General features: G+C 37.2%; 2 protein-coding genes across 2 annotated transcripts in view; both read left to right on the top strand.

The window, feature by feature from the left end:
• Nucleotides 1-2368: 2368 nt before the first annotated feature.
• On the top strand, nt 2369-17717 carry LOC132172283 (flavin mononucleotide hydrolase 1, chloroplatic). Its single transcript, XM_059583756.1, has 7 exons — nt 2369-2627; nt 8212-8287; nt 10111-10162; nt 16207-16321; nt 16398-16468; nt 17161-17248; nt 17344-17717. The coding sequence occupies exons 1-7, from the start codon at nt 2422-2424 to the stop codon at nt 17471-17473; spliced, it is 738 nt and encodes a 245-aa protein (XP_059439739.1). The 5' UTR covers nt 2369-2421; the 3' UTR covers nt 17474-17717.
• Nucleotides 17718-19386: 1669 nt separating this feature from the next.
• Nucleotides 19387-26361, top strand: part of LOC132169026 (disease resistance protein RPV1-like) — an 11918-nt gene continuing 4943 nt past the window's right edge. The window contains exons 1-5 of the mRNA XM_059580115.1: nt 19387-19829; nt 20406-21001; nt 21056-21158; nt 21270-21510; nt 21619-21624. Of these exons, the coding sequence (XP_059436098.1) occupies nt 19387-19829; nt 20406-21001; nt 21056-21158; nt 21270-21510; nt 21619-21624 (1389 nt within the window). The remainder of the gene's footprint in view (nt 19830-20405; nt 21002-21055; nt 21159-21269; nt 21511-21618; nt 21625-26361) is intronic.

Here is a 26361-nt window from a genome sequence, read left to right as displayed (position 1 = left end):
GGTTTATGATAGAAAATTATATGTGATTTATTACAAATATAAAGCATAAATAAAAATTAATTCATCGAATTGACTTAAGACATATACTATTAACAATTATTAAGTAATTAATGAGAAGCATGTTGATATAGTTGATTGCACACTAAGCGCCAGTGGAGGATGTCAGCAAGGAAGACAAATGAGAGCAAAGGGGGCTTGCTGGGTGTGCTGGCGGGGACTACCTCCGATGCTTTAGTTAGAAAAGAAGACTGTAAACAAAGGGAAAACAAATATTTGTTCAGGAATGAATCCTATATGATGAAGTCCGTCTCCCACTCATTTGGGTAAGGCATGGGCTCCCACTCATTTCTGGTTGCAATAGTGGGAGGTTTCCCTCTAGACTATGTGGTTTCAATGGTTATGTGAAGTGGCATGGAGTATATCGAGGTTTTATTCCAAGGAGAATCCTGATAACACTCCTTTTACAACCCTCAATCAATAACCGACGCAAAAATATAAAAAGTGCACAAAAATAAGTTGGACCAAAATACACTAGATTTTAGGGTGATAAAATCCCTAAAAGGTTAACCTTCCATATCTAGGTTTTAGTTTTGAATTCAAAAATGAGTTCTGAGGCATTAGAAACGGGTTTTGAGGTATTAGAAACGGGTTTTGAGGTATTAGAAATGGGTTTTGAGGCATTAGAAACGGGTTTTTAGGCATTAAAAACGGATTTTAGGGTATTAGAAACGGGTTTTGAAGCATTATAAACGGATTTTGAGGCAGGTCACGGCCGATGGGGTTTGAGGTGTTCACCACCGGCCAAACTCGTGGGTCCATGGGTCTCGATGGACCCGCGTGGGTCTAGCTGGACTCACGGCGTGGGTCTTGCCGACTACGGGTTTTTTTTCTCTGGTTTAGTGTGATTGTTCTCACTTTTATTTTTTGCATTTTTCTTAAATTGATGATGTATCACATAGTAATTAGAGGTTGCAAAATGGGTGTTATCAAGATGGACCCGATAGTAGGGGCTCTTTATTCCAAGTGGTCCTAGGGCACGTTTGCTTTGCAAAATAGACCATTGGAATAGAATATAATAGGAATAATCATTCTTTCGTTTGGTAAGGGTCTATTCCTTTTAAAAGAAATGAGAAGAATAACTTTTCTTTAAGGAATATAATACATTTTCTAAAAACACTTATATTATTTTTTATTTTATTTTAAACTTTTAAGAAAATAAAAACATGAAAAATAAAGTGGTCCACCCTAGATTTGCTTTAGGGGTGGCCGTAGCCACCCTGTAAGCTCCTTTGCGGTGGTCGTAGGCCATCTGGGGGTGGCCGCTCTTTATTTTCTCTGTTTTTTCTTTTCTTTTTTAATTTTTTTTTTTAATTTTTTAATTTAATTTAATTTTTTTTATTATTAAATATGAGTTGAAAGAAAAAAGAAATAAATAATATGTGACTTTTGATTGAATTTCGGTTAAAGCATGTGTGGCCACCCATTCTAGAGGAGCTCCGAGGGTGGCTGCGTTTTTTTTTTTTTTTTTTTCTCAATATGAGTTGAAAGAAAAAAGAAATAAATAATATGAGATTTTTAGTCATTTGGATTCAATTTCGGTTAAAGCATGTGTGTTGTTATCAAAGTATCAAACTAAAGAATATGAATAATTATTTCATTTCACTCTTCTCTATTCCCAATTTTCCAGTAATAACTATTTCATTTTCTAATGAAATACGCATATGCGAACCAAACGAGCCATTGTCTATATTTTTCATGGATAAGGGTTAGCGGTTAGTCCTTTTCTGAGTCTCAAACCTCCTTAAATAATTATTGGCTAAAACCGCTAATTGCAACTACCTAGGTGATTAGTAAAATTGGCTAACTACCTCGCTAATCGCTTAGGCAATTTACTGACGGTTAGTGGTTATTTCATAACTACCTAACCGCTAAGGTAAAAGAGAAAAAAATGAAAACGACGTCATTTTTATAGTAATATGGTTGGTAATATTCTTCTACATACGATGTCGTTTCTAGAGTTTTATACATTTTTTATATATTTAAACACCAAAATGATAATGATGAGTGATACATGATTTAATGAAAATATAGGCTAAATATTGAAATTGATAAGTGATATATCTAAATGTATATAAGTGATTAATTGTTTTTTTCTACGGAGCACCCGCTCTTTCAGCCCTGCCGGGAAGAGAGATGACATAGCCAAGATGAACCTGATTCTTCTTCATCAAAAATATCGAATCTTTACTTTTTTTTTGCTTTATTTTCAAAAATCACGTGAAATTAGCATAATTGGAGATTCGGAAATGTTAGAAAATTGTAAAAAAAAAACAATTAAAAAAGAAAAAAGAAATGGTTCTCAACTATGTACCGTTCCTTTAAAAGTTCAACGCAAACGAGGGGCGACCCATTTTTTGATAAATGGCTCTCACATGTTTCTCCTCCTTTCCTCTAAAAGCGTTTCCATTCCCATCATTCTCGTACCCAAAACGTCCCAAAATGTCAGTAAATCTCAATACCAAAGCCTCATCTGAAACTGGTAACAGAAAGCTCCCCATACTGCTCTTTGACATCATGGACACCATTGTTCGCGACCCTTTTTACCACGACGTCCCTGCCTTCTTCGGGTACTCAAGTTTACTTTATTATTATTATTATTATTATTTTCTCTTTGGTTCCATTTTCTTGAGTTGGGATGATTTTGTTTCTATATGGGTTTCTCAGAAAATTCTTTGTGGGCTGAGAAATGCTAATGTTTACTCAACTGGTTTTGTTCAATAAGTTCTACTTTGTTTTGTTCAGATACAAGAGGGGGATTGCTGGGATTTACTTACAATAACAGGGTTAGCGGGGTTTGTTTATTGCGTAAAATTATTTAAGAATACGTTGAATTTGTATGAGGAAAGTGGCTTAATTGAAAGTCATTATGATTTTAGAGTTTCAGTTTGCTTTTAAATACACTGGGAAAACGTGATTTTGTTTTTGTTTTAGTTGTTTTTATTCAAAAGGATCTTCTTCTTTTCCTGGGATGTGCTATTCCTTGAAAGGGATAATAACAGCATTAGTGATATGTTCTATAGTTTGAGATACGAACTTGAAGTGTTCATAAGCTTGAATGCGTTTTGTGGTGAATGAAAGAAACTTTATCAGAAGCTTATAAAGAATTCAAATTCATTCACTTGCATGACTTTAGACTTGTCATAGTTGATGGAACAGTGGCTTTAGAGATTTTTATAGGTTTCACGATGCTTTCATTGTCTTGCAATGGTATTGTTAAGTTTTGTTGTTCAAAGCCATCTTCAGGAGGCTAGTGGCCGATGGAGATGGTTGAAAAGTACTCTAGAACATGTAAACTGTGGAAAATGTTACAGTTATTGAGAAGAAAGTAATAGAACAGAAGAAGAAGAAATGAGAAGTATCCAGGAGTACTTATGCAATTGGCAGAATTTTTTTTTTTCTTGTCTTGGTAGAATTGGCTTTTTTAGACATTGATGGATTTGGCTCAAACTCATCAAATGGCTTATTTAGTCATTGATGGATTGTCTCATATCCCGTTCTTCAGTACATGGCTTAAGAATTTATAGAACTGATATCTGGATACTACACTTAGCTTGTTGGAGTACAAAAGAAGTGTTTTTTTTTTTAGTTGCACCTACATTTCTAAAGATGCAATTGGGTGTGGGTATTGTGTTAATTGAATAATATTACTCCTTTTGATTAATATTTTGGTTGCAGTCTTTGTTGAAGTCCATCTAATCTAGGGAAATTGTGTTCATCATTACAACACTTCATTTTTATTCGTAACTTTTCCAACCGGCTACGTAGGATTTGATTTTTGATATTTTTTTTCTCGTATTATTGAAAGCATAGTGGACATTACTGTCCAATGTTATGTTGAGTCATGACCTAATCTGTAAGTTGGATTAGTACATGAAACAAGCATGTTAACACCAAGCTGGCTTGATATTAACACTCCCAGAAACAATAAATAAGCATCATTCTAATTCATATTTAAATTTAAAGGCTGCTAAAAATTTTCTCCATAAATAAAAGAGAAATCATCATATTTGAATAGTATCACAAGTTTGCCCAATCTCCATATGCATACATAACCTCAAAATATCAAAACATCATGAGGCTACTAAAAGAGATCTCCAGTCAAAAAAGAAGCATAAGCTCCTTGCATCATCATCTAGGACTCTCATTGCATCAAAGATAAGAACTTGTTCACTATAAAAGAAAAAAAAAGGTGAGTTGTGAAGCCCTATAGGAGTTAAATGACATTAGAATTTGCTTAGAATGTGTGTAAAGTAAGACATTTCATATCATTTTTATAGGAAAAACTTTCTCGAACATTTGTAAACCTCATTTCATTTTATTAGTAATTAACTTTTTATGCAATAATTGGAAACAACATGATTAACTTTGATGAGAAGAGAAGCCATGTTAGCATAATTATCAAGTCCATACTTCTAAGTTGCATAATATATTTCTTTTGGCCTTAACCTAACTGCTATGCAATAACATTTTTGGTTAGCAATTTTGATGAGTCTATTAAGGTTCATGAGGCATCCAACCCTAGCCCCTGATCTGACAAGTATAATAACAGCAGCATAACATATTGTCAATCATGAAGAGTTGAAGTAACATTCATTAGCCATGAGGAATGGAGCATGCATTGGCTACCAGAGCAAAAAGATGCATTGATCACAAGGGTTGGATAGTGTATTGGCCATGAAGGTTAGAATGTGAATCTTATTAATCCCAGATCATACTATAAGACTTAACTATAAAATGTCACCATACTTTCTCAAATCCATACTTTTCAATAACATTTTGAATATAACATAGCATACGGTAATCCGTATCTGAAAATATAATTTTTATAAGACAAGTAATAATTCCTACATAAATTTTTTTGATAAGTAATCGAAATGTCATTAAAATGCGTAAAAGACGCAACCTAAGTACACAAGAACTTTACAAGAGAAACACTTATCTAGAAAGAGAAAAAAAGAAAAATCAAGGAAAGTATGAAAACCAAGCACGTTAGGAAAGTCTAAAGCAGCTGCCCAGAGGTAAAGAGTATTGAAGAAGAAAGACTTTAGTTCTATCATCATCCTTTGAGGACTGTCATATAACCCTCTCCAACAAGCGAAAAGGTCTCCCACTTGTCTAGGCATAATCCAAGACAACCCAATACGATGAAGGTGAAAGGAAACAAATATTCCCTAAAATAATAAGAAATAACTTAAATTAGTGATTTGGAGAAGAAAACGGTAAATTTTGGGCTTGAAAACGGTGCTTATTGCGCATAGCTTGGTGGCCACGATGTGCGTATCAAAAAAGACTTTTTCGGATTGTGGTCATATGCGCGATTGTGATATTTATAGTGAAAGTTATGTCCAATTTACTGCCAAATGCGCAACAGTCCCAATTAGATAGTGCATGGTGAGGCTCATAGGCACTAGACCAATTGGTCGTAGATGCGTTCAAACAAGCTAGTTCTAGAGAACCTCGTTTGTAACTGCGATCGCAGTCCATTCGAACGAGACTATCCAGAACTGAAAAGTTAGGATTTTCTCAAGCGATAAGGTTGTTTAGAGTTCAAGAAGAGTTTATGGTTTCCATGGGTGGATAAATTCTAACTAGTGAACGTAACGTAATGCAGACGAACATGCTGTACGGATCGAACATGTAAGCGAAGGACTTAGTGAAAATTTGTAAGTAAAACTTCTTACCAATAGTACTGAAATGCATTTTTACATTGGTAAGTGTTTAACATGTTTGGTTAAGTACAACTTCCCACCAATGATATTAATGTTTTATTATGAAATGTTTTGCCTTGTATGCTCAAGTATATCATATGCATGCATAGTTTTATTTGTCGTATGAGCCATACATGGTTTATATTTTATGTATTGCAAAGTGTGTTGGAATATGATTTACAAGCTGTTAAGAAAAAAAAATTTAAAGAAGAGTTTCAAAGAATTTTTTTTTGATAAGTAAAAGAAACAATAAAAGATGATTTTGAAAAAGAAAGTAAGACCATCCTCATGATAGAGACCAAGTGTGAAGATCACCTTGTCAACCAAAACTTTATTTTTTAATCTTGATCTCTTTGAACCAAAATCCTGGCTCCGCCGCTGGTTGGAGTTGGTGACGAGTTCAAATTCCATTTAGTCATTTGGACCTTGACATCGTAGGACGGCCCAGCCCATGACTTTGTGTCTGGGTGATTGAGAGTTGGAGATTTTATTTTTGGTGCTTTTGTTATTTATTTTCCAGAATTTGGTTGTGTCATTATTAGGGTTTATTTACTAGCCTATTTAAACCTAATTTTGTATTGTGACTATCAACTTTTGATGAATAAAAAAATGGTCGACTGTTTCCTCGTCTTCTTCCTCTTCCCAACTTTTTCTTCTGTCTTTCCCACTTCTTCTTCTTCTTCTTTCCCCTCTTTCATGTTCCCCGTTCTCTCTTTTTCTTCCTTCTTGTTCTCTGTTGGTTGTCCAGCATCACCATAGATCATCTTTTTCTCCATTGTGAAGTGGCTAGAGAATTGTAGGGTTCGATCTTCCATCTTTTGGGTGTAGAGTGAGTCATGCCTAGAAGGGTGGTGGAGCTTTTAGCTAGCTGGAGATGTCAGTTGAGAAGCCATTACATTTTAGAAGTTTGGAGGACAAATCCTCCGTGCTTAATGTGGAGCATTTCGAGAGAGCGGAATGCGAGGAGCCTGAAGATTGTGAGAGACCGGTGTTAGAGTTAAAAGTTTATATGATCAAATCTCTTTGTGCTTGGATGGTGGCATATATTAGTCCTCATTTTTCTAGTTTTACTGAATTTTAGAACTTCTGTTCTTCTTTTTCTCTCTAATTAGGGTCTCTTCTATACTTCTTATGTGCTTGGATTGCGCTCCAACTCCTCTGCGCATTCTATTAAGATTGATTTACTTATAAAAGAAAAAAAAAATTTCAAAATCACCAAAAAGTTAAATACATAACTCATAAACATAAATTCTCATATGACTCAAGAAACTTCTGGACCCACCTAAAGAGGGCAGCAACACATTTATGCCCTTCAAACAATCTATGCTCATTCTGAAGTATGGAAATTCTCAAAACATTTTATATTACATCGTTCAAGGACATCGGAAAATTACAAAAAAAAAAAAAAGAAAAAAGAAATTCCCTTCTTTCAGGTAATAAACAATAGAGTTAGGCCATAATAAAATTTATAGTAGTACACATGCGAACAATATCCATATGAAATTTCAAAGAAGTCCAATTAACCAAAGTTGAGAATAAAATCTATAAATTATTTGGACTCTTTAAGAGGTCTTCAAATCACTTGTACTGTTACAGGGATGAACTACTGCATATACAGTAGTTACCATAAAATTTTCATTAAAAAATGATTTTTCTAGAATTTACTATAATCACTGCGAGGTGGTAGACTTGAATCTGCTGCTGAAAGATTTAGTGTCTAAAGAGGACAACAACTATCCTAAGGATCATTTACTTTGAAACTTAATTAAAGCCATGGATGTTAACTCTTATTCTAACCATCTTGGGCTTCCAAAGTCAGTACATTAAATCTATTTATTATAGAGTTTTAACTACAATCTGTGCCTGAATTGCCTGGTAGATAGCAATTTTAAATTAATAAATAGGACAGAAGATATCATTTTGACATGAGATTCGGTATACACTCACTTGACATGTCACACATTAATGCCAACCCAATCAATTTTTGGTAAGGTTTATGTCTAAATACCAGAAATTTACAGAGCACAATCTGGTAGAGTATAAGAATTTAATAAATATCCAGAGGGCCTCATAAGAATCAAATGTTTGCAAGTATCCCTCTAACGATAAGGAATAATAAACTATTAGTACAAGTAGTAATCACCCTAAATACTAATCATAATGATAAATAAAATAAATCGTATCATAAAAATTTTTACTGGACTCATGGAAATGGGTTTTACATGTTATAACTCATTTAAGGAGTTATGGATGTATAGTCATTATGGTGGTTGGAGAATTTTTTTTAATCAACCTGACATAATTGATGTCACACTTGATTCAAGTTAGAAATACTCTTTTAATTTCTTTGATAATTCAGTTTTCACTTAATTCTTACAAACTCTCTAGTTTACTTTGTTTTATTACCAATACTTAGATAATCAAATTCAGATTTTATGTTCAGAATGTCGTTGAAGGAACTGATAGAATGCAAGCACCCAACTGCATGGAGTGAGTTCGAAAAGGGGATGATTGATGAGGTACAGTTGGAACTTGTGACTGGTGTAGAGAAGTATCTTTTTCAAGATTTTTACTACCTAAAAATTCCGTTAGTAGTGAAAACAGCTTTAAACTGTTACATAATTTGAAAACAAAAATGAGAGATGAAGTAGATTTCAGTGTGCATAGGCTCTGAGTACCTCTACAAAATTCTAAAAGAAAAGAATCAGGAATTTTGTTTCTGTGGATCCTTGGATTCTGTTTGATTGCATAGTAGAATTTGAACTTTTCTTTTTTGAGCTTTTTACTGTTTTATTTATTTATTATTTTTAATTTAAATTTAAGGTAGGATCTACAGTAGATCACTAAGTCAAAGTTTGAACATAGGCAAATTGAGTGGGCCACTATATGGGGCTGTCTAAGGGCCTTGTATTGAGTAAAAAAGAAGAAGCTTGTGACCTTGAATTGGTGAGCAAAATTCTCATGGTTTTATTTTCTTCAATTTTTTCTTATTAATTTTTGTCTTCGAATATTATGCAATTTGTACATGCTGGAGAAATAAAGATTCAAGCCATTAGTCTGAGAAGTAAGTATACATATTGACCTGACATCTACACTTTAAGCACACACTGGCAACTATTTTCTAAAACAATTTTGACAAAAAGTTTTGAAAAAAAAGCTGTGGGATTCTTTCTGGGCTGGTTTGGTAGTTCCTGTGCTTCTGGAGTTGTTGGGTTTTCGCAGGTTTTTTTTCCCTTCTTTTTGTGTCCTTTTTGTATACTTTCTGTATGCTTGGGGGCACCTATGCTTTTTATAAAACTTCTTTGATTACCTATCAAAAAACTAAAAAACTAAAAAAAAAAAGCCTATCTAGTAATTGTTACCTCTACTATTTACTTACTAAAATGAATTACGTCTCATGTTTATGATGTGACTTGTGTGACCTATATAAGCATCTTAAGTGAATAAATATAGGAGACTCTGTTTGTGATCCAAAATTTATGAATATTATTATTATTTTTTGGGGTCAGATCGATAGTGTGATTCTTTTACTAATTAAGCACAAGGCTTGTATGAATTTGGGGTTAAGGTATCCTCATATTGACACTATGCTGATATTTTCCTTTCAGACGTGCATAAATTTTCTCTTGGTTTTCTTTGGTGATGGATTAATTAGTCATTAGCCACCTAATCTGCATCAGTAAACCACTGAAAAGTTATCTATCTTAACCCTGGCTGTATATGTGATGAAGTTGAAATAAATCTAAGAAGAGCACTAGGGGGATGAATGTTCCTATAACACATTTAAATATGCATTAGGAGTCCATGTTAAAGCATATTTTGACCTATTTGTGGAATAAGTGACTGAGACGCATTTATCTAGAACCACATCTTTGTTGTGAGTGGATCTGGCCACTCATGTCTCTTTACACCAGATTTAGTGGCATACCTGTTCTATGTTGCCCACCTTACATTTCATTATCTTCAGATATATCTAGGCATAGCCAGTTTCTCTTATCATGGAAAGACACTGTGGTCATAGTATACCTTTTTGAGCCTCCTAAAGCCGTTCTTAGGATAAAACCTTATTTAATATTCATTGGTCATGGAAAGACACTGTGGTCATAGTATACCTTTTTGAGCCCCCTAAAGCCGATCTTAGGATAAAACCTTATTTAATATTCATCAATCGAATCTTTGAACTACTTTCCATTAGTATCTTCAACCTTTTTTTGTAGATATGTGGATAAGTCAAAAAGAGTTTTTCTTTTGGACAATCACATGATCTTCTAGACATATTGTTGGTTTTCCTACATACCTCATCTTAATTTTTGTGTTGCATACGTGGCTAATTTTCTTGTAGGTGGAGCTGGCCAGAATATTCTTTAAAGATGGAAGATCTTTCGATTTGGAAGGTTCGTGAGAATTTCTTATTCTTGCTTTTGTTCTTGTAGTGTCAATATGTTTGTGTTACAAACTACGGTGCATTCACCCTATGATGTCTGGGAATTTTGCTGGATTTAGAACATGATCTCATATGAAAATTCTAATTTCTTACTGAAAATGGAAAAGAAAGACAATCCTTATGAAATGTGCAGAAGTAGTCTTGTATAGCTTGCCACTATGATATTGGTTTGTTGTTTTCTTTTTGTTGCATCAAATACTTTATTTTCCTTTCTTTATTATGAAGTACAGATTCACAATACTAATGTGACTAGAACAGAGCTGCATATTAGGGGGGCTTTACTAGTAATATCTTTTCATGCTTGCTGTATGGAATTTAGTAGAAGAAGTAACGTACATGGCTTTATACGAATATTGAAAACTATATATGGCACTTGATCTTAGTATGTACCCTCTTACGCCCAAAAAGTAGTAACCCAATTTTACAAAGATCTTGGAAATAAGGTGTTCAGCTCAAGTATTGGTAACTCTACACCAAGGTTTGACTGTTCCTCTCTTCATTCAAAGCTGCAAATTAGGTTAATGGATTACAATGTATTGCTTTTCATACTATCATTAGGGGTAATGACCCAGAGTTTGCCGGTTATTTCTGGTGCTGCTTCTTGTGGAGGGAGCAAGGAGAGCTTCATAGAGCTTGCTGAGGTGACTGTACCTTCGGTGAGCTCCCAGATTGCTTCAGATATTGTTAGAGGTGAGGGGTCGAATGTATCACACAAAGCTCTCCCGCAACCATCTGCTCAATCTCCCTCAAAAGTTACAGGCATGGAGACTATTATAGTTGACCGGTGTATTAGTCCTAGTGGTGTGGAGGCATCTGATGGTGCTATGGTCAATCAGGCAACGAGCTTGGATGCTGATGCTAACATCTCAGGGCCTATTGGTGGTTGTTGGCTAGAGCCTGTTGGCGCAGTAGCAAGCCTTGTGTCTTCTGTGTGGGCTCTTGCTATTAAAAAGAGGAGTATTACTCCTTCACTGATCTTTTAGCCCCCTGTCCCCTTGCTCTTCTCTAGGTTTTGGGTGGGTGGTCGGTGTTAATGGTAATAAGGGGGAAGGATCTGCTCTGTCTAGATTGGTTGGAATGGAGCTGGGCTGTGATGGAGGTAACATGCAGTTTGAGTATGACCTTACACTGTGCAGGGACGTGTTACTTTTCAATATGAAGACTCGGTTTGCACTCCCCTTAGCTCCTACTCCCCTGCTGTGTTGGGGAAATCTGGTTGCTCAGGTTTAAAGTACTCAAATTGAATTTTGCAAGAGTTAAGGAAATCCATTGTGTTGTGGGGGTTTCGTGTGTGGGTTATGAGGAGCACTTTATGGCTCTTTTGACAGTTGTTGTAGTGAGCTGCATTCATAAGGTGTCAACTTATACTTCTAAAATTGGTAACAAAGGCAGTAGGGAGTTAAAAGGCTGGAATGCTCAATTAATTATGATCCTAAAGGAGAGTTCAAGCCTTGGAAAAGAAAAAGAAAGGTGGTGCTCAGTTCTTAACGAAGCCTAAATTATTATCTTGGAATGTGAGAGGGTTGAATGAGGGGGATAAATGTCCAAGGGAGAGGAGCTTGCTCAAAGAGTGGAAGGTTGACATTGTCTATCTTCAAGAGACTAAGCTTGAGGTTGGTCTTGTAGTCCTGTGTAGTTTGTGAGGTTGCAATCATGTGAATTGGTGTTGTTTGGATTTGAGAGGGGAGTAGGAGGGTGGTGGAAAAGGTCAACAATTGTGTAAGGGAGTACCCTAGTTGTTACTTTTAGAAATGTTGACAATCACCTCACTTGGGCTTTTGCGGGGGCCTATGGCCCGAATTTTGATTGGGATAGAAGGCTTCTTTGGATGAGTTGACTGGTATGCTTAGTTGGTAGAACTTACCTTGGTGCATTGGGGGTTATTTCAATGTTACCCAGTTTCTTGCTAGAGATCGAGGAAGCTCACTTATGCCCATCAATGATAGTGTTCTCTGACTTCATTCTTGATCAGGGTCTAATGGACCTCCCTCTCATTGGTGGAACTTTTACTTGGTCGAATAATCAAGAGTTACCTTCTTGGTCTAGGATTGATAGATTTCTTGTTTCTTTGGCTTGGGAAGATTAGTTTCCTATTGTGACCTAGCGGAGGCTTCTTAGACTTTGCTCGGATCATTTTTCGATCCTCCTTGACAATGGTGATTTTCAAAGGGTAGTGGGTACTTCAAATTTGAGAACATGTGGCTTAAGTCTGAGGGTTTTGTAGATAGGGTGAAATAGTGGTGGGACTCTTATCACTTCCAAGGCTTTCTGAGCTTCATTGTGGCCCATAAGTTCAAGGCTTTGAAAGCTAATTTAAGGAGATGGAATGAGGAGGTGTTTGGTGATGTAGGAAGGAAGAAAAAGATCCTTTTGGAAGAGCTATGTGCTTTTGATATTGTTGAGGAAGAGAGGGCTTTAGGTGAAGAGAAGAGGAGAGAATGAAGTAGGCAAAAACATTAAGTGAGTTAGAGAGATCCATTCTCATGGAGGAGGTGAGTTGGAGGAAGAAATCTAGGGTTTTAAGGTTGAGGGAGGGCGACAATTCAAAGTTTTTTCACAAAATGGCCAATTCCAACAGAAGATAAAACTCCATTGATCCCTTATTGATTGATGGCACATTTTCTACCTACCGATAGGAGACTAGCAAGTACATTGTCTAGTTTTATAAAAAGTTGTATACCAAGCAATTTAGTTGCCAGCTTGTGTTGGACAACCTTTCTTTTGACTCTATTGGTGAGGTTGAGGCTAATTAGTTGGAGAGAGATTTTGAGGAAGGGGAGGTGTTGGAAGTAGTTAAAGCTATGAATGGGGACAAGGTGCTGGGCCCTAACAGGTACTCTATGGCTTTCTTCCAAGCTTGCTAGGGTGTTTTAAAAGAAGACATTATGAAGGTCTTTCATAACTTTCATGCTAGAAGTAAGTTTGAAAGGAATCTTAATGCTACTTTCAATCGCTTTCATTTTGAGGATTTCAGGGGTTGTTGATCCCAAGGATTTTTGCCCAATTGGTCTAGTGAGTGGAATTTACAAAATTATTGCTAAGATTCTAGCTAACAGGCTTAAGATGGTGTTGGCGAAGATTATTTCTAAGCTTTCATTCGAGGAAAGTAGATCCTAGATCTTGTTCTTATTGCCTAAGAATGCCTCGATAGTAGAATAAAATTTGGGGAGCCGGGTGTACTCTGCAAAATGGACTTCGAAAAAGCATATGATCAGGTTAACTTGGATTTTCTGTTGCACATGCTGATTAGAACTGTTCACTCTATCAGTTATGCCCCATTAGTTATCATTCTATAGGTGGCAATTTTAGACGAAGCAGATCAAAGGGGAGGGTATCTCGGTTATTCCATGAAAGCCTAAATTGTTATCTCAAAATGTAAGAGGGCTAAATGAGGGTGAGAAGTGGCTTATAGTTAGCAATTTTCTTAGAGATTAGAAACAGACATTATTTGTTTCCATGAGATAAACTGGTGTTTATGTCTTGTAGTATTGTGCTTACCTTATGGGGTTGCAGTCATATAGACAGGTGTTTTCTAGATTAAGGGGTGCCTTTGGAGGTATTAAGCTCATGTTGGATAGGAGGTGTTGTGGTTAAGAGAGGGTGACAAGTGCACCAAGTGCTTCCATTGAGTGGCCAATTCGAATGGGAGGAATAACTCTATTGAACAGTTGGTGGTTAATGGTATAGTCTCTTCAGACTAGGAGATCAAAAGATTACATTATGTAGTTCTACGATAGCCTGTTTATCAAACGATTTAGTTGGCAACCTAAGTTGTATGGCCTTTTTTTTATGCAATTGGGAAGGAGGAGGCCAATTGGTTGGAGAGAGCCTTTGAGGAGGATGAGGTCTTTGAGGTGGTGAAAGCCTTTAATTGTGATAAGGTCCCAAGTCCTGATGGTTTTACTATGGGGTTCTTTCAAGCTTGTTGGGATGTTCTTAAACTAGACATCATGAATATGTTCCATGATTTTCATGCTAAAGGTATCTTTGAAAAAAGATTCAATGCCACCTTCACCACTCTTATTCTGAAGAAATCTAAGGTCGTCGATATTAAAGACCTTCGGCCCATTAGCTTAGTGGGTGGAGCTACAAAATTATTGCCAAAGTCCTAGCTAATAGGTTGAAAATGATAGTGGAGAAGATCATTTCCAAGTGTCAGAATGCTTTCATTAGGGGTAGGCAAATTATAGAATTATAGACTATGTTCTCATTGCCAATGAGTGCCTTGATAGTAGGATTAGATCTGGGGAACTAGGTGTGCTGTGCAAGCTAGATATCAAAAAGGCTTATGATCATGTCAATTGGGACTTTTTGTTGTATATGTTGAGGAGATACAGTTTTGGGGAGAAATGGTGTAATTTAATAGTGCATTGTATTTCTGTAGAGTGCTTTTCTATATTGGTGAAAGGTACTCTGACGGTTCTTTTTAGTAGTTCTCGTGGCTTGAGACAGGGAGATTTGTTGTCTTCCTTGCTATCTACTATTGTTATGGAGGCACTGAGTAGAATGAACTCTACCTTAGTGAATGGGGGTCTCTTATCAAGCTTTTCGGTGGGGCCTAGGAATGTTGGTGACTTCAACATTTCTCATCTTATGTTCGCGTACAATACTTTGATTTTTGTGGGGCAAATCTAGAGCATCTTCGTAACTTGTGTTGTTTGTTCTTATACTTCGAATCTGCCTACTTTATGTCTCTTTTTTTCCTACCAGGTGGTGTTACCAATTGTATAGAGAAGTTGTAGCGAAACTTTTTGTGGGGTGGCATTGGGGATGAGTTCAAATTCCACTTGGTTTGCTGGCCTAAGATTTGTTCTCTAATCTCTGAAGGAGGGTTGAGGGTCCATAATATACTTTATCAGAAGGAGCTGGGGAGAGTTTTTTAGTCACACTAGATTTGTGGTTGGTGATGGCTCCAAAATTAGATTATGGCATGATGTGTAGTGTGGGGATCAAGCCTCCAATGAAGCTTATCCAGAATTATTTAGTTTGGCCCGTGGAATATCATTTTGAGTTCTCTAGTGAATTTCATCAATGGAATGATAACTTTCACAGAGCAACTCAAGATTGGGAGGTGGATGTTACCTTGTTCTTGAGTTTGTTGTATTCCTTTAGATTGAGAGAAGGTGGTACAGACAAGCTTTGTTGGGTACCCTTCCAAGAGAGGGCTGTTTGATGTAAGATCTTACTACATTATCCTTGCTCCCCATGGTAGCACTCATTTTCCTATTTGGCGGAGTAAGGTTTCTTTGAGAGTACTCACTATGGATAATCTAAGAAAGCAACATATCATAGTAGTTGATTGGTGTTGTATGTGTAAGAAGAGCAAGAAGTCAGTGAACCATTGTGAAATGGTTGGTGCTTTTTGGACCACCATCTTCAACCTTGTAGGGTTGGCATGGGTTATGTCTTGAGAAGTAGACCTTTTTGCCTGTTGGAAAGGGCAATTTGGTAGGCTTTGGAATGCTGAAATGTGAAAGATAGTTCTATCCCACCTCATGTGGTGTCTTTGGGGAAATAATCGAAGTTTTGAAGATTGCAAAGGATGGTGGAGGAATGAAAGATTTTTTCTTTAGACTTTACAATTGGACATATGCCTTTGATTTAAATATTACTAGCTTTCATGTTTTTATGGATTTTTTCTTTATTTCTTTTAACTAGGTGTTTTTCTTGTATATTTCATGTGCACTTGAGTTGCGCGTTTTGCGATTTTTAATAAAATGCATTTACTTACAAAAAAAAATATGTAGGTGGAACACCAAGGTAGTTTGGTGTGTAGAAGAGAGCTGAATTTTTTTTAAAAAAAAAAAAAATGTAAAAAGTTGTGCTCCTAGAATATGCTCCTTTTTTTTCTTGTCAACAATGCCCTTCAAGCAAGATTATTGGATAAACGTGATTGGTCGATATGATATAATATTTTAATAGGTATTAGAAATCAACACCTTTTTTATGATATCAATAACATAAAATGTACTCTCCTCGAACATGCTGTTGCAGGCCTCAAAAATTGCATGAGAAGAGGATATTCCTACATAGAAGGTGTTGAAGAATTGCTTCATGCTTTAAAACAAAACAACTATGAAATTCATGCTTTCTCAAACTACCCAATCTGGTAAGACACGGGTTTTTCTATATTGATTTTGTATCTATTGATGTGGCTCATCCTTCATAGAAATTTGGTTTTGTAGGTACAAAATGATTGAGGACAAGCTACAAATTTCAAGATATTTATCTTGGACTTTTTGTTCATGTATAATTGGTATGTTCAATGGTTTGGACTCTCTCTGTCTCTGTCTCTGTCTCTGTCTCTCTTTTTGAGCGTGCATGCGCATGGTTGTATTTGTGTTGCCTTCAGAGGGGTTTGAATGCATGAATGTTCTTCTATTATCCATATGCTATCAGGTTGAATTGACTTAGAGTTTGTAGTCTGCAATGCGTATTACACTAAGGATATTGTCTAATATCTGTATGGAGTAAAGGCATAATTTCAACCTGCATGGACAAGATCTCAGTTTAGCAAAATAGTTACTTCCAAAAGTGAGTAAATTTATGTAAGATTTTAGCTTCTTGAGATGAATTTCATTATCCTCTGAATGTTACAATGGAGAGAATTGTTTTTCACTCTTTACAACTTTCTTGATTTCTCATTTTGTCTAGTGGCCTGTTAAAGTTCAGAGCTGGCTAGCTTTACTTGAGAAAAAAACAAAAAAACTAGAAAGAACATACTAGGAAAAGGAATTTATGTTTTCTTTTCTCTACATACAATTTGGTGCTTATATTACTTTCTGTTTCTTTTCCAAGGAAGAACATGCATCTTATCAATCTATGTTCCTTTTTATCAAATAAATCAATCCTCTTGTTTAAATGTTAATATCAGAAGAGTTAGGACACTACTATATGGACAGTGCCATTACTTGCAAAGAATGATCTCATAAATACCTTATGTTTCAGGAAAGAGGAAGCCTGATCCTGATTTTTATTTGGAAGTTTTGAGCCATCTTAAAGTTGATCCAGCAAACTGTATCTTCATCGACGACAGGTTGTATTCTTTTATTTTCTCTCGTTTTCTTGTGAATGCTTCCAATCACACGAGAGTCATTAGACATGAAATTCATATAATCGGCTCCATTTCAGGTTGAAAAATGTAGAGGCTGCCATGGAACTCGGAATCGTTGGTCTCCATTTCAAGAACACAGATTTATTGCTTCAAGATCTCTTTTCAACGGGAATCGACATTTCAATCGATGAACATCGCCAATCTTAGGACCTGCCGAAGCCAACAAAAGAACACACATCTTGATTTCTAAGTTCTGATGAATGTAATTATTGAATTGTTACCATTGTCACATCTTCCAATTTTTTCATCAACTTCTGGGGGCTGGTGATCTGTTAGAAGAATAAGAGGGTGATGATTGTTGTGAAATTGTTAATATAATTCTATTCGTTTAAGTTTCTTAAATTTTCAAAGAAAGAAACTCAACATGAATGAATATATTGTGTTCAATATATACATTGAGACAGAATCTTCTCAATCTTGAAACATTCTTTACTCCGAATAGACGAAATCCAATCCATAGTATCTTTGTTGTAGAAAAGATTGAATGAATCCAATCGTGTTGAATGAATCCGAATAAAATTGGTTCGGCCGCTATCTACCAAAACATCATTTGATAAATTAAAAAAAACGGAATTGAGTTGGAAAAACTTGTGTATCCAAATAGGCCTTCTAGACTATTTTGAATTTTCCGTATTCTTCCGGTATACTCGGCTGACGTGGTGTAACCACCCAAAGAAAAATGCTTATCACTTTTCTGCTATTACCTTAAAAGGAGTAACTAATTTGGAGTTCCATAGAATCTGTTATAAAAAAACACAGTTTTTATGTAGTAATTAAGTAATGTGTGACTTAGCACTCATAATTATCTTTATAAACCACTCACTCTATATTGGCTACTCCCAATCTTTCTAATGTGGAACTGTTGTTACACGTGGCATGTTCAATTCACCCTTAAATTAATATTAATTAAAAAGAAAAAATAATAAAAATAAAGGACAAATTGAGCATACCAATTTTGTTGAAAAAAAAAAACCCATCAAGGGTGGTAGTTTAATGGCTAGGAATTTCTCAAGTGATCGGAACATGTAATAAGGCGTAGGTTCGAATCTCCACAATAGAGAATCCCCACATATGCCTAATTAATACTAGCCACCTTGATACCCTAGTGGGGCTGAGTTAGGCTATGAAGTCGGACTTGAAGAAGCACTTGCGGTTCACCGTCTAGACCTTTTTTGTGCAGCTCCCAGCAGGCAGATGCTAAGATGATTACGCTTAGATACGATAGCCATAATTGATTTCCCCTTCCTACCATTTTTGAATAGAAATAAATAAATAAATCTACTGAAAAAAATTACAAAATAGGATTTCTCTTTTTACCGGGTGAAGCTAAACAGCACGTTGGCGTGCCACGCACGCCAGTGTAATTTTTTTTTTTTTTATAATTAAAATAAAAAATTTACATTGGCGTGCCACACACGCTAGCGTGCTGTGTATCACGGTCCAACATCACGTCCGGCGTGATGCTCGCCGGGATGGTTTGATATTTTAAAATAATAAAAAATAATATTTTATTATTATAATTATTGAAAAATAAAAAATAAAAAAATAGCCTAGCGTGCATGAACAGTCATGCACGCCGGCGTTCTTAGTATCACGGCCCGACCAAACTTGTATTCTTTTCTTCCAAACCTGTGTGTCGGCAAATCCACAACACCAAGTAGCCAAAGAATCTGTGTCTCTGTGTTTGCTGAGATGAGCTCAATTTGGGCTTTCATGGCCAATGGGTTAACTTCCCCCTGGCTCTGGCTCTTCCTCAACTTCACCATCCTCACCATCTTCCTCATCTCGCATTTCCGCTCTCACAGAAAACCACAACAGCAACACCAACCCCAACCCAACACAGCCCCGGTCATAGAGTTTCTCCAACCCGGATCTTCCTCCGACCCAACTCACCCGATCAGATCTCCTTCTCTTTTGGGCTTCAATGACTCGTCCGTCCCGAAAATGGATTCTCTAATTCACTCTCAATTTTCTCTAGTAACTAGCAGTCTTGCAACTTCATCATCGGCCTTCTATGGAGCTTCTTCGTCTTCTTCTTCCTCTTATTCTTCCATTCCTCGATGGGATGTGTTCTTGAGTTTCAGGGGCAAAGATACTCGCAAAACTTTTACTGCCCATCTATGCTCGCTTTGCGTCAAAAGGGAATCCACACCTTCATGGACGACAAGCTTAGAAGCGGCGATGAAATTTCACCAGCACTTGTTAAGGCCATTGAAGAGTCAGAGATTTTGATCATTGTACTCTCTAAAAACTACGCATCATCCCGATGGTGTTTGGATGAACTAATAAGGATCCTCGAGTGTAGAAATATAAGGGAGAAACATGTTCTACCATTGTTCTATGACGTAAATCCGTCGGAAGTACGGCATCAAACCAATAGTGTTGGAGAAGCATTCGCTAAACTTGAAAAAAGGTTCAAGGATGATGTAATGAAGGTGAAAGGGTGGAAGACAGCTCTAAAAGAAGTGGCTGATTTGTCCGGAAAGCATTTAGAGAATTACAGGTATTTCTTGATTAAGATAGAAATTCTTTGTGATAAATTATGATTTCTATTATATAGAGTTTCATGATAATTCAAAGAGATAAAAGGAAAGAGAAAAACATGGAGATTTTAGGTGGTTTGGTGTATGACATATGTCAACACGTTAAAGCTTTTTTGGTATATCTTTTCATGATAGTTTGAGTGTCAACAATATTTTACAAGTGATTTGAATATTTTCAAATACTAGCAAATCTCTTAAATTAGGGTAATTAAACAAACCCCTTTATTTAAAGGATACAAATCACCATTTATCATAAAGGATTTTTATCCATATCATTTCTAACTACTTTTGGGCCTTTCATTCTAGACTAGTATATATATTTATTTTCCTTCTAATATGGGGAGGACTTGTAGTCAACATGAGGATTGGGCTATAGGGAGGGGAAGATTATCCCTTACATCATGATTCATAGCCTACCATTGTCATTACTTACGGAGAAAAAAGAAAAAGAAAAAAAATCATTGTAACTACATATTTAATTATTTTATTGTGAAAGTAACTCATTAGATGTTTTGTTATCTTTTTTGTATTGGTAGGAATGAACCTAAATTTATTGATGAAATCATTGAATGGGTGAATTCAATATTAGTGAAAAAGACATTCTTTCAAGTTGCCAAATATCCAGTTGGAATAGAGTCTCGTCTACAACATGTAAACCTACTTTTAGATATTGAGAAGAAAGACAATACATGCTTGGTAGGGATCTTCGGAACTGGTGGAATTGGTAAGACAACTATTGCCAAAGCCATCTACAACTTGATTGCCTCTCAGTTTGAAGGTAGTTGTTTTCTTGAAAACGTTAGAGAAACTTCCAGCCAAATGGATGGCCTGATCCGTTTGCAAAATAAGCTTCTTTCTAAGTTCCTAGGAGACTCAAGTCTAATGATTGACAATCTTGATCAAGGAATTACTTTGTTAAAGCATAGGCTTCACAGTTTGAGGGTGCTTCTAATTCTGGATGATGTGGATCAGCTAGTCCAATTAGAAAAGTTAGCTGGAAAAGGTGATTGGTTTGGCTTAGGAAGTAGAATCATCGTAACAACAAGAGATAAAGATTTACTTCGTGCACATGGAATTGATTCAGTATACCGGGTGAATAACTTGCATAACAATGAAGCTCTTCGGCTCTTTAGTTGACATGCCTTCAAAAGTGATAAACCTGATGACGATTTTGTGAAACTCACAGAACATGTAATAGGTTATGCAAGGGGCCTTCCACTGGCTCTAATAGTGCTGGGTTCGGATCTATTTGGTAAAAGCTTGCATGAATGGAAAAGTGCATTGGATAGGTATAAAAAAATTCCTAATAAAAAAATTCAAGAAATACTTAGAATAAGTTATGATGAGTTGGAGGACACCGTGAAGAATATTTTCCTTGACATTGCATGTTTTTTCAAAAGTGAAAAAGTAGGTTATGTCAGGAAAATACTGGATAGGGGTGATTTCTTTCCAGATTTTGGAATAAAAGTCCTTGTGGATAAATCTCTCATATCTATTGATAAGTTTGATAGATTAACTATGCATGACTTGCTACAAGAAATGGGTAGAGAAATTGTTCGACAAGAATCACCGAATGAACCTGACGAGCACAGTAGATTGTGGTTTCATGAAGATGTTCGTCGTGTCCTAGAAGGAAATAGGGTAAGACTTATGTTAGAAATCTTTTATAATTTACATTTGTTTCGTTTTCATAAGTTAAGCTACTAGAAAAATATTGAACTCTTTAAAATTTTTGCTTAAAAAATGCAGATATATGTATGTGTATACATATATGTTACACAAAAGATTGATTAAGTAGAATGAATTTAATTTTAAACCCAAGTTAAAAATATACCATAATTACAATAGATTCCAACTATTTAACTAGCTGTGTTTTTTTACTTATCAAAAAAACTTGCTATGTTTTCGTAAAACCATTTGGAAAGTTGTTTTCAAATAACATTTCTCAATTTTTACTTTGTTAACAACTCTTTCAAAAAATCTAAATAAAAAAGGACTTTCGAAACCTATTCCAAACATGCCCTTTTGCTACATGTTTGGTAAAAATTTCAAAAACTTTCCATTCTCAAACGTTAAAAACTCTTTTTATACTAGTTAACCAAACATATTTTCAGATGTGATTTTCACCACTAAGCTACCAAACTCTTCTCCATTTTTCCTTAAAAAAAAAGATTTGTTTTAGGTGTACAGGTGTTTTTTTTTTTGATAAGTAATTGTGATATAAAACAAAAGCGCAGAGGGGCGCAACCCATTTACACGGGAAGTATAAAAGAGAGCGCCTAAGAGGGAGAGAAATGGAAGAGAAAATCAGAAAAACTAATCTCTAATGGAGCTAGCCAAGCGGCCGTCCAAGAGTAAAGAGTAAAGAAGAAAAAATTGGTCAATTCCTCTATAGTCCTAGTGGAATTTTCAAAACATCTAGCATTTCTTTCAATCCACATACACCACATAAGACACAGAGGGATCATCTTCCACACAACTGCGCTTTGGGATCATCCTCCCGACCACCAACTATCGAACAAGTCTCTCACCCTGCAAGGCATGACCCAATGCAAACCAAACCGAATAAAGATCGACTACCAAAGAACACTCGCGAGCTCACAGTGGAGAAGAAGATGATCGACTGTCTCTCCGGACTTCTTACACATACAACACCACTCCATAACCACTATGTTCCTCTTACGCAAATTATCATGAGTCAAGATTTTGCCTAGAGCTGCTGTCCACCCAAAAAAAGCCTCTCAAAGGAGCCTTAGTTCGCCAAATGCTCTTCCAAGGAAACACCTCTTGATAGGAGTGGGACAAAGCCTTGTAGAGCGACTTAACCTCAAACTTTCCTTTCTTGGATGAAATCCAGCACATACGATTTGCCACTCCTATGGAAATCTTGCAAGAATACAACCGATCAAAGAAAGGAGAAACCAAATCCAGCTCCCAATCTTGAACGGGCCTAACAAAAATAACATTCCATTAAGCTCTCCCACTCCTCCAAGTAAAATTATCCTTCACCCAAGCTTCTTTATGTCTGGCAATACTAAATAAGGACGGGAAAGCTTGCTTCAAGGAATTCTCCCCACACCAAACATCATGCCAAAAGTGAACTTTCGAGCCCTCCCCCACCTCGAACCGGATCCCTTTGGCAAAAAAATTCAACCCTTGACGAATGTGCTTCCAAAGGCCCACACCATGGGAACCTGAAACCTCCTTCGTGCACCACCCACCTTCCTTGTCTTCATACTTAGCTTTGATAACCTTACACCAAAGAGCCTCGCTCTCATTCGCATATCTCCAAAGCCACTTCCCCAAAAGAGCTTGATTAAATTGGTGCATCTTCCGAATGCCAAGACCTTCATAGCGAAGGGGACGACAAACTTGATTCCAACTTACAAGATGCAACTTAGGCTCATCTCCCATTCCTCCCCACAAGAAATCTCTTTGGACTTTCTCAATCCTTTTAGCTACACTTACAGGAATCGGAAACAAAGACAAGAAATAAGTCGGAAGATTAGCCAAAGTGCTCTTAATAAGAGTTAGGCGACCTCCTTTAGAAAGATACATCCTCTTCCAACCCGCCATCTGACACTCCATCTTTTCAATCACATCATTCCACATAACTGTATCCTTGTACGGCGCCCCTAGAGGGAGACCCAAATACTTCATAGGCAACTCGGCAACACTACACCCAAGGATACTAGCTAATACCCCAATGTTCTCCACCTCACCAATTGCCACAATCTTTGATTTTCCCAGATTCACTCTCAAACCCGATACAGCTTCGAAACATAAAAGAATGAGACGTACATACCGGATTTGCTCAATAGAAGCTTCACAAAAGATCAAAGTATCATCCGCAAATAAAGAGTGAGAGACCATCAAGTCCGATAAAACCCTATTTCCCACCGAGAACCCATTCAAAAGGCCTTGTTCTACTGTCACATTCACCATTTTACTCAAAGCCTCCATAACAAGCACAAACAACAAAGGAGAGAGAGGATCCCCTTTCCGAATTCCCCTCGAACTATTGAAGAAGCCTTCCGGAGAACCATTCACAAGTATGGAAAATCTCACCAACTTAATACACCACTCTATCCAAGCCCTCCACCTCTCTCCAAAACCACACCTATGCAGCAAATATAAAACAAAATCCCAATTGACATGCTCATAGGCCTTTTCCAAGTCCAATTTACAAAGAACACCTGGCTACCCCGATTTCATGCGACTATCCACGCATTCATTGGCAATGAGAATGGAATCTAGGATTTGCCGACCCCCTATAAAGGCATTTTGAGAATAGGAGATGACCTTACCCAAAACAGTTTTCAACCTATTGGCAAGCACGTTAGAAACAATTTTGTACACCCCTCCCACCAAACTGATGGGCCTAAAGTCCTTCATCTCCACCGCTTCCGCCTTCTTCGGAATCAAGGAAATAAAAGTTGCATTCAAGCTCTTCACCAATTGACGTCTTCGATAGAACTCAGCAAAAACCGCCATAACATCTTGTTTAATTACTTCCCAACAAGCTTGAAAAAAAGCCATGGAAAAGCCATCTGGACCCGAGGCCTTGTCACCATCCATGCTCTTTACCACCTCCCAAACCTCCTTTTCCTCAAAATCTCTTTCTAACCACCTATTATCCTCCTCATCAATAGACAAAAATGGTTGGTTATCCATTCTAGGACGCCAAGTGCTTTGTTCCGAGTATAAGCCTTGATAGTACTGCACTATGTGATCTTTTATTGCAGCTGGGTCCCCTGATAATTGACCATTGATACTAAGCACCTCCACACGATTGCCCCTACGATGAGAATTAGCCATCTTGTGGAAGAAACGAGTATTTCGATCCCCCTCCTTGAGCCACAAAGCTCTCGATTTTTGTCTCCAATGAATTTCCTCACACAACAAGGTGTTCTCCAACTCTTTCAACAAGTCTGCCTTCCGACTCTTCTCCTCCTGGTCTAAACCTCTCGACTCTGCCACCTCATCCAGCTCTTCAATACCTCCCAACAGCTCTTTCTTTTTCCTCCCAATATCCTCAAACACCTCCTCATTCCATTTTCTCAAGTCCATTTTAAGGGATTTCAATTTATTAGCAAGCACATAACTAGGTAAACCCTCAAACGAATACGACCCCCACCAATTAGAAACCTTATCCACAAAACCCTCTGCTTTAAGCCACATATTTTCAAATTTAAAAGACTTATTACCTCCACAAGGGGTCCCACAATCCAACAATAAAGGAAAGTGATCGGAAAGCAGGCGTTGAAGTCTCCTCTGTGACACCGCTGGGTAATGGTCTTCCCAATCCGGAGAAAGCAAAAACCGATCAATCCTCGACCAACTCTCATTTTCTTGGTTATTAGACCAAGTAAATTGACCCCCCATCATCGGAATATCCACCAAATTGTTCTCTGAAATGAAATCTGAGAAGTCCATCATGCCCGAAGAGTAATAAGAACCACTAGATCGCTCACTAGGAAATCGTACCATATTGAAATCCCCACCCAAACACCAAGGGATCTCCCACACACTCAACAAACCAGCCAACTCTTCCCAAAGAGCCCTTCTCTCCCCTTCCTCATTCGGCCCATACACCCCCCCAAACGCCCAAACCCAATTATCTTCCACATTTTGGAAAGAACAAGCCAAAGTGAAATGCCCCACACACTCCTCCTTGCAATCCACTACCCTCCTATCCCACATCAATAACATCCCCCCCGACAAACCATTAGAACTTTTGTACTTCCACCCTACATGTTGACCTCCCCATAAACTATGAATCACCTCACGGGAAAAAACCTCCATCTTAGTCTCAATCAAACACACTAAATCCGCTTTCCATTCTTTCAATAGACCCCTAATGCGTAGCCTTTTTTTGAGGGCATTCAACCCTCTCACATTCCATACTACAATGTTAAGCTTCATGATCCACCAAATCCACCCTCTCACCTTCCTCTAATTCCTCAATTCCATTGGATTCAGGAACACAATCCGAGATACCCCCCAAACCAGAATCATGCTGCAATCTAGAAACTTCAATAGCATTGAACAAGGCCTCCAACTCCTCCTTTCTCCCCTCATCCGAAATACCAATTTTAGGACAGAATTGTATGCAATTATTAACTACCCACCTGGATGAAATCGCATCTGACCCTAACTCCTCCAACCCTAGTATATCTAAACCACTATCCTCAACCCTGCCTGAACCCTGCCTCACAATCTCCAAATCCTTTATATGATCCATTCTGGCCTGACCCACTTGACTCAGCTGACCCAAAATCATAGCCTCCCCCCCACAATCCTGCTGTTCCTCACCCCCCACGACTGACCCCACCTTCCGGCGAGAAGAGCTCCCCCTCAGAATCTGCCCTGGGACCACTCCCGCACCTATCCCAGTCTCTCCGGTCTCCAAAGGTCTCTTCGGCGACCTCTGTCCATACCCCGACGACGACAGTGTCTCCGGCACCCTCTGCGAGACTACCGGTGTCAGCC

The sequence above is a fragment of the Corylus avellana genome, chromosome ca2 (assembly GCF_901000735.1).
Source record: "Corylus avellana chromosome ca2, CavTom2PMs-1.0".
NCBI lineage: Eukaryota > Viridiplantae > Streptophyta > Magnoliopsida > Fagales > Betulaceae > Corylus > Corylus avellana.
This window is presented reverse-complemented; position numbering and strand designations above follow the sequence as displayed.